The sequence below is a fragment of the Akebia trifoliata genome, chromosome 16, assembly GCF_017979445.1.
Source record: "Akebia trifoliata isolate Shusen 1 chromosome 16, ASM1797944v1, whole genome shotgun sequence".
NCBI lineage: Eukaryota > Viridiplantae > Streptophyta > Magnoliopsida > Ranunculales > Lardizabalaceae > Akebia > Akebia trifoliata.
Genome location: NC_141390.1, coordinates 28,850,364 through 28,859,957, shown reverse-complemented (window position 1 = coordinate 28,859,957; position 9,594 = coordinate 28,850,364). Strand labels below are relative to the sequence as shown.

The 9,594-nt window shown below is 32.8% G+C and overlaps 2 protein-coding genes across 2 annotated transcripts in view; one reads left to right on the top strand and one right to left on the bottom strand.

Annotated features, from left to right (window-relative positions):
- The window catches only part of LOC147383315 (RING/U-box superfamily protein), a 36,806-nt gene extending 27,941 nt beyond the window's left edge, over nucleotides 1-8,865 (bottom strand). Inside the window, exon 1 of the mRNA XM_086427905.1 lies at nucleotides 8,782-8,865. Coding sequence (XP_086284031.1) covers nucleotides 8,782-8,829 — 48 coding nt within the window. The 5' untranslated portion in view covers nucleotides 8,830-8,865. The remainder of the gene's footprint in view (nucleotides 1-8,781) is intronic.
- Nucleotides 7-2,304, top strand: LOC147383316 (DNA mismatch repair protein). Its single transcript, XM_086427906.1, has 3 exons — nucleotides 7-25; nucleotides 1,598-1,739; nucleotides 2,028-2,304. The coding sequence occupies exons 1-2, from the start codon at nucleotides 7-9 to the stop codon at nucleotides 1,720-1,722; spliced, it is 144 nt and encodes a 47-aa protein (XP_086284032.1). The 3' UTR covers nucleotides 1,723-1,739; nucleotides 2,028-2,304.
- Nucleotides 8,866-9,594: the final 729 nt, after the last annotated feature.

The window sequence follows — 9,594 nt, the reverse complement described above, 5'->3', positions numbered from 1 at the left end:
CTCTTCATGATCAAAACCGGTTTCTGTGTGAGAACCATCCTTTTCTTTTCTCTCTATTTCATTCGATTTCTCATCTGAAATTATTACGTTATATAGAAACATGTAATTAATGCTAAAAATAGACCTAGATTAGACCTAAAAAAATTGTGTCTTTTTCCCCTATTTGATTTGTGGAAGATCGATTGGAAACCCTATTTCCAATCCCAATTTTATCCAAGTTTAAATCAAATAAATAAGAAATAAAAAGGGATGAAAGATAGAAGAGTCGATCTCTTCGGGGATCGGGACCTCCAGAAAAACCCTAAGCCAACAAAATCTACTTGCTAATAAGAATCCGATCCAAAATAGGAATTAGGGCTTCAAAAAGAACCAAATGCCTAAATAATAATAAATAAAAAATACCTAAATTTTAAAGCTGTGTCTCAACAAAATACTCTCAAATGGTGCAAAAGTGTAGAGAATTTTAGTAACAAGTGCTCTCACAATGTCGTGATATTGGTCCGGACTCCGGTGTTCTCTCTCTTGTTGGTATAATGAGGGATTGGGGATTGTGTTGGCCTTGATTTTGGTAAAATTTCAAGATTTTATTCGATTTTGAGCAATTTGGCCAATTTCTACCATGCTGTGTTCAAAATATCTGATATTTTGCCGAAATGCCGGAATTTCAAGATTTTGTTTCAATTTCAGTTAGAATTGCAAAGACAAAATTGATCGGTAAGCTAGACTTGAACCCACAACCTCAAATTTGCTTTGCTATGTGTCAAACCAACTGAGCTATGGGTCTAAGCCCTAGAATTGCAAGTTATGACAAAAAGAAAATTATTTTTGAATTTTATTTCTAGAACAAGTGAATATACATCTGTTTAGAAAATAAAAGGTATGGCAAACTGTAAGTGAATATTCATTCATAATCTGTGGGCACAAAGAAAAAATGTCATTTGTGGTGAATGTGGGAAATGTTGTCGAGTTCAAGTAGATGATCTGCCTCATGAGACCGAATGATGAAATTGCAGAGGGAATCTCTTTGAACACGTATCTCATGATAGTTTTGCTTTTGAATTAATTAGATTAAATTTGATGAAAAAAATTTGCCTCCACATGGGTTTTGTGCAAGTTAGTTGTTGGGTTTTCATATGTATTTCTTTGTTTCAATCTACTTTAAAAAGAGTTATCGATGTTTAATTTCTATAAGGAGTGGAGTGAGTAGGGGCCTGATAGATTTTTTTTTTTCTACTTAAGAGAAAGGAGCAATTATTGTCGATGACAATAAGATTATTCTAGTAGGGAGTCTGACAAAACAACATATGTTAGTGGTTTAGATGTCCGTGTCAAGAGATGGGGTAAAAGGTGGGAAATAAAAGACACCAAACAAAAAGAAGATGGAATCTAAAGGAGAAAAAAGTGGAGGGAAAATAATGATGTGGGGATAAAGCAGTCAAATGAATTAAACTTGTCACAAAGGGAGTTACGGGGAATCTTAAAGGGATCACATAATTAGCCATGGTGGTGGAACAATTGTGTTCAATAGGTCATTAGTGGATTCTACAGTCCCAATTCCAGCTAGGAATGCATGCATGATGTTAAGTTTGCTCTGCAGTTGATAAAGTAACGGTTCTGGAGTCAGAGAAGTTAGCTTGGGAGAGTTCCCCCGAAGCTCAAGCTATGAAAGAGGCTCTCAATCCTTGGAGAAAACATGATGCAGAGGCATCAAAGAAGTCATAGTTTTGTTTCTAACAAAGGTCTGTTTTTCCTCTACGATTTTCGTATCTGTAAGCACCGGAAATTTGAAAATGATAATGCCCATGGAAGCTTTATTTCATTTCTGAATTGTTTAGTTGACTTTCATTTTACAGATTGGATTTTAATTTTTTGAGATATGGCTTCAAGGATGATAATGACATTAACACCGTAGTCGTGAAACTAGCATCTATTTTATGTTCTTCCAACATGGATTTAAATATTTGCATTGGCATATAGTCAGTACCGAAAACTAGCAGCTTAAACTTTTAATCCCTTTTTTTTTTCAGGATAAGATATTTGCATCAGGTGGATTAGGAATCTAGAAGTACTGGTTGTCGGAGACTTATAAAACCGATTTTAGGGTTGTTTCAATGCTTTGAAGCATATCGTAATCGGGCTTTGTAACATTAATTTTTTGGTGAACAATTGAATCACAAATTTCAAATTTTGTATTTTTTTTTAAAGACTGACGAGACCATTTCATGTTATTTAAGCTTGCATTTTAAAGTTAAGTTTGTTTTCTATGACTTGGGCATGTACATTGAAAGTCCAGTGACAGCTCCATTGAAAATGAGCACTTTGTGATATGTGGAGTGAGCTTAAACATAAAGCTTTAGATAGAGCTGATTAGTGAAATAGATCACACGTTGGCAAAATCAATTAATTGGGAGTGGGCATTGTAAGTGATGATTTGCAAAATCATATGGGTTCGTAACATGAGTAACAATTTGATTTGATAGCTTATAAGCTGTAAAGTATTGATCAAAGTTTCGTTCCATTTCTTGAACATTTGATGAAATATTCTGATTTTGTTTGAGATCAAAATAATTCGATCGAGCTGGATGATTCATATTATACATCAGTCTCGGCCTTTAGCAATACAAAGGCAACCTGGGCTTGTCATCTTGGTCTCAGTGATTTAAAATCATAGTAGATACAACTACCGGTTAATTTCTTTTAGAGCTGCAATTGGCACCCCAACATTTACTTATTACACCCCAATTTCTTAAATTATTTATCACACCGTAATTATAGATTAAAACACACAATTCAAATATTACAATTACAAAATTTTGGTTCAAGTTATTTATAACACTGTTCTAATAGAAAGGGGGAGTCCCTCTTTGCGGTAGATAATGCAATCGAATACAAAATGGAGCTTTCAGTCTCCCAAAGCATCCCCCCCGAAACCCAAAGCATCCCCCCCGAAACCAGTTGCGAGTCAATAATTGAACAAGAGGAAGTAGAGCATCTAACGACTCTATATGTTGTACCACATACTAAGACCCAAAGTCGTTCTTAATAGAAGTCCCCATGAATTGGTTCCTTGGGTTTTTATCCTATCCGTTTAAACGGAGCATTTACTTTTATCCGATCAATTTAGACTCTTGAGGATGGAGTGTTTATTTCTATCTTTAAAGAATAGCACAGGAGAGAGTGGGTAGTTTTGCACTTTTTACCACCACCTCCAAGTTTGGGCCTTTCAGTCTTATGATCCTAACCCTTGGAAGCGAAAGGTGGATCTCAAAATAAGAATAACTGCTTCTGTATATAGTGTAGTATTGTCAGGGTTGATGTAATTGAGCAGGCGGGCCTTGTCGCATAGGTCATAACTTCCATTCTCCACATTGTAATAAAGGGACTTGCCTTTGCGAAGGTTTGCATTATATTTGTAGGCTCCTCTATCTCTTTGGGCTCGATTTCTACTCTTGGGATTTTTTTTTTTTTAAATTTCTTTTCCCTCAAGAAAGTTTATTCTTTGGATTGTAATTTCTCTCTTTTTTCTTTGTTTTGTTGCTTTCTTTCTTAAGTGGTATGATTAGAAAGTCTTCAGGAAAGTCTCTCTTCTTTCCCCTTATGCTGCTTTCTGAAGACTTTTCTTCAACTTACAAAGCATTATAACACATTCAAAAAACTTCTATAATTATTTACAATTAGGATTAGGCTTGTATAAAATCATACATTTAACAAATAGAAGTCTAAACAAGAAAGAGAGAGTGTCTGTATGTGTTTATGATGATTGAGAATAAGTAAAAGTTGGCGTGCCAACTAAACTCTCTCTCCCTCACTTTTTTTTTAAAGATTAATGATAAAAGGACTCGTTAAAACATACGATGTCGACGTGGCTAGTGCCCAGAATCATAGATATTTTTCTTTGTGTATTCCGAAGAAAAAGATTTATGGTTATGTGCACTTTCCAATTCAACTACATATAAATCAAGTACGTTTTTTCGAGTAAGATTATGACGACTCCTTTTTCAATTGTTTTTACATGTCGGTCTCATTTAGAGTAGTTAAATGGATAGAGTCATATATGGCCATTTGCTAATAGCTATGTTCATGGAAAATTCAGTAAGACCGACATGCCAAATACATTGACGTGAAAATACAGTAGTCAATGGAAAATTTATTACATGGTTGAGCCCCACACCCCACACGTAGAGTTGCCAAAAGATCTAAGTCAATTGGAAAAAAAAAAAAAATTTATTAGACCCCCACCCGCGCTTACAAAATTAAAAGCATACATGAAACTTACTTGGGAAAATACACTAATTGGCGTAAGCCCCGGTTTGGGATTTGTGACTCACGTTGCAATGCAACTTTGAGGTCATGATGTCACGTTGCAATGTAATTTTAGCTTTTCTATTTTTTCATTTTATAAATATTATATCTGATATACCTTGTAAATTCATATATGTTGAATTGTAAATCACTATAGTTTGACAGTACCAATCACATACACGGTCATTTTCTGTGAGGTTAAAGGGTAAAATAGGAAAGATAATAAAATTATACGAATATTATTAAAGAAGGGAAAAGACAATAAAACTATAGAGTATTATTAAAAAGAGTCTCGTGGGGTGAATTGGGTAGGGTAAGCATATAACCGTAGATGTATGTCCTCCAAATACGAGTAAGAAGCATCTACAGTTATGTGTGCACTTCCACGTCAGAAATGTGAGAATCACAATAAATTCAATCTCACCCCAATATTAATGTATTAAAAAAGGGGAGAAGAAGAAAGAAAATAAAATTGAAAGAGTATTATTAGAAAATATAAAAGATAAAACATAATTAAGTTGAAGTGACATTCTTGAAAAGAAATCATATTCATAAAAAATCAATCAATTCTAAAACTTCTAACCTCATATTTATGAATTGAAGAATCATGGACCATCCATTTTTTGTAAATCACTTTTTATGGAGTTAGAAGTTTCAGAATTGACTGATTTTTTATGAAAATGATTTTTTCATAATAAAGATCATTCTCATAAAAAATCAGTTTATTTCAAAACTTTTAACCCATGTAAGACAAAACATGATGGCCAAAATGTTGACACGTGAACAGCTCTCTTATTAAAAAACCATTTTTAAAATAATATTACAAAAAAAAAAAAAAAAGATTTTGATATTTAGCAGGAGGAACCTACATGACTACATCGCCACTTCAACTGGCCCAATTACAAAAATTGCCCTTACAAAAAACAACCGTTGAACGGGTATTTTCAAAAAGAGATGAAAAACGCTAGTTGAAATGGTGTTTTTCAAAGTTAGAGAATTTATATTGGCACCCCATTATTATGCCCCCAAATTCTTAAATCATTTATCACACAACAATTAAAGATTGAAACACACACTTCAAAGTTCAAACATTTCAAAGATGTGGCTCAAATTATTAATCTACATTAGAAAACACTATAGCACTCCAGTTCAAACAATTTCAGTATTTGTTTAAAATTAGCATTAGGATAATGGAAAATCCTAAACCCTAATACAATAAATCTAAAAAAAAAAAAAAAAGGAAGTCACTATTGATACCCCAACTTTTACTTATTCTCAACCACATGGATTTATCACATTGGAAATCTAACATATCAACTCATGAAACCTAAATGAATAATTAATCAAACAAAAATCCTGGGTTATGAAAATAATCAAATAAAAATCATAGAGAACAAAAATGAATAATCAAACGAGATCCTAGAGATCAGAACTCATCAAACCTAATCATAAGTGCCTTCAAATAATAATCAAACTGTAACTATGATTTAGTTTTCTTTAGTAATCTTAAAATCATGGGATTTGAGTTATTTTACTTGAAATTCTATATGGATGGAACATTCAACCCCTTTCTTCCCATCCTCTCTCTACTCTAAGTTGTGATGGATTTAAAAATAATATATATGAATTTTTTATATGATCCTAGATCGTATTGTGATTATCAAATCACAAAATAGAGAATAAAAGGTGAATGAGGTTAGAGATTGATCTGATTAGAGGTAGATCGGAACTCGATTGATTTAAGATGGTCAATCTCATAAATCCAAAAGGATTTTGATTAATTTTCTCATTGATATGTAAAATCAAAATACATGACGTATTTATAGATAAAACTAACTAATCCTAATTAAATTCAAATGAATCCTTATCCAATTCAAATCATAATCCAAATCTCAACTAAGAAACCCAATCTTGATCCAACTATCAACTAGCAATACTACCATGAAACATGACCTATTATAATATCATACTCCCTAATACCAATATCTAGGTACATAACAATTTTCAAGTATTTTGATCCTTTCGAAGAAAAAAATTAAAGTGATCTTACATAGTAAAAACTGTGCTCAAATTAAATTAAAATTTTGGGTATCTCTAATTTTCACTAAATCTAGAGGATTACTTCATAAATAAAAATTCAAATTGGGGGAATCAGAAATTTTCTTAAGATCGTCAAAACCATTTAAGAAAAAAATTCGAAACAAGTGCAAAAAATTGATGTGAGAAGAAGAAGAAAGGATGGGAACAATAAATACACTTTGGAAATTGGATTATGTACTGAAAATGCCCTTAAGACTGTTTTTATTATTATTATTATTATCAAAATACCCTTGGATTCCAATTTCCAAAGTGTATTTATTGCAATTTAACGCTAAGGGCACTAGTTAACAAAAGCCTTATTAAATTTGAGGAATCATTAATCATTATTAGATTTTTTGGAATTTAAAATTTTGTATTTTACTAGAAGTTTGGATGTGTTGGGATAGGTTTTTCCTATTTTAGTCTCTCTCTCTTCAATTCAAAGAGTACGGCTCATGATTAAAAATTGATATTGTTATGTCTTAGATATGTTGCATCAAATGTGTTTGATGAATTACAAAGAGAATAAAGGATACAAGGAATTCCCTTTCTTGGCATACAACATCAAATCTTAAACATTTGGTTTTTGGATTTTAAATGCTGACCAACTTCAGAGATGAACAGAATTTGATTGGTAGACACAAATTTATACCACACTTCCAAGAATGGAGGAAGATATTGGTCAAGTCTTTTGGTGGCCATGATAATTGCCTACAAAATCCATTGTTTTTAAGGTTCTGATGGCTCAGGAGAGGAGTGGAATGTTCAAGGCACACATCATTGAATCGCGGGGTTTGGGAGTTTATCTTTCAGATAGGTTTAAGTGTGAAGGCTTTTGACCTAATACATAGGGATTACAGCGTGGTAGAAGTCTTCAGTCATGAATCCATAAGTTAATTAATCCACTAAATCCTATTGTAAGAGAACTTTTCTCTCAATTCAAAATTTTAGTTAGTGACTTCCAAAAGCAAACAACTAATCTAAAGCATAATTGAAGCTCTTGATCAAATGTACAACTGAGATAAGATGTGTTTCAAAATTGATGTTTTTTTTTTAATTTGGGAAATGACTTTTATTATTCTTAAATTATTCTTCATGATTTTGTCTAATTAATTGAATTTTGATGAGTTGGGTTTTTAGGTATTTGAGTTATTATTTATTATTATATGTATCTAGATGTTTATCAATCACATGATGATTGACACTCTTTAGAGTCTTTCTTTGTCATTTATTACATCGTTTCTTTAAAATCATTAAGCGTAGGTAATCATTCTTCGATTTTGATCAGTTTCAACAGTATTTGATATTGGTTTCACAGGTTTAGTTCTCTTTCAATGCATTTGATTCTGAGTTAAGTTCCCTCTAGTTTTTGGTATATGCGTTCCGGGAGTGTCCAATTCCCTTGAATCGTACTACCGGTTGTCCCACCGGGAGGGAGGTTGTGTATCGCCAGATGTCCAATCCAGCGTAGAAAAGTCCAGTGCGCTCCTGCGCGCGCCCCTAGTAGTAAGGGGTACTTTAGATATAAGTTCCGTGGAGTCAGATTGTCTTAATTTGAAATTAGCATTTTTTGATAAATAACATTTTATTCATGAAGAACATTAGATTAATTGAGATGACCAACCTAGCGGGACCTTACAAAAGACGTTACTCACGAGAAATAAAGTGAATCCCATCCTAATTGTAAATAAGATCCCTTTCCCACTAACCAAAGGGGTGATGTTAGGTAGGGCTAGTAATTTCCACAAGAAAGAACAACTTTCTCTGATGTATAAAGGTGACAGAAAAAAAAAAAAATCAAATCTTCCAGTATGTCTCATTTAATAGAAGTTACAATTTCTGGGTGATTCTTTTTCTCCCTTTTTTGGACTGTTGCCTTTGTGATGTATTGTTTGTTGATAAAATGCATGACATCTCCATTATAAACCAAATAACCTGCGTATCTACTCAGTGATGCAAATCTATGGGTTTTCAAAAAAAAATGGGCACTTGAGATTTAACTCCAATTCAACAAGCAGATCATTTAAAACTGAATTCCAAACATTATTGTTCATAAATAATTTCTATTTAATAGTTAAAATTATAACAACAACAACAACAAAATCTGAAAAAAATATCAACTGGGTATTTAAGATTTTAACTCCAATTCCACAAATAATCAATTATTACACTAACCCATGAAATTATTTTTCAAAATAATCCAATTCAATAGCTAGAATAACCACACACAAAAAAAAAAAAAAACCCTTCAAAAATACCTAACGAGATAATAAATTCAACTCAAAATCAACATAAAATCATAAAAACTAGCATTCCAAAATATTTATAAAAATTTATCACCATTTCTTTTCTGGAAAGATAAGACACATAATTCATCATAAAAAAAAGAGAGAACACGACCTCACGAGCGTCTTCTTGGACGCCATTAATGGCTGGCTCCACTTGCATTCTTCCTCTCAAGTGATCTCAAAAGACGAAGAACGATTTTTTCTGATTTCTCCGATCTAAATAATTCATAAATTATTAATTTACGAATTTCAATGCGACATTAATGTTGTGTGAGATTCTAGGGAAGTTTTTCGTGACCGTATAATTTTTTTATTTAATTTTTTTTTTTCGGGGGGGCGGGGGGGGGGGGGGTCCAAAAGTGATTTTATTACCTAAACAACCCTCAGACATTTTTACCTACCAAAAATACCCTGAAGTACTGATTTCCAATGCATCTTAACATGTACACTGATGGCACACATTAACAAAATCCTATTATTTGCCTTGTAGTTAAAGATCCCTTATTTGTAGGGGCAGGTTCATTGTGAGCCACGTGGTATAGTCCTTTTTGGGCCCAGTGGTTGATGCATGTTGTCTGGTCTTATGTTACCTGGTTAACTTGTTAGCTGGATTCATATTCGGATTCATGATTTTGTATTTCGCCACCCTATAATGAGTCCGATTCATTGATGTAATTTCACGGAGTTTTTAGTGATTCAAATTCCTAGGGCCTGTGTGGATTGACTTTAAAGGTGTTTGGATAAATAACTCCTGGGAAGAACTACTTTACTGTGGAGTCATTTTAGTGCTTTTTCACGGAGTATCGATGGTGCTACTTCTCTAAGCTACTCTTACATAGAGTCACAAAATATTGTTAAAATGATGGAATTGGGACAAGTATGCCCCTTATAAATTTTGAAAATTACAAACCTACTTTCAAACAGG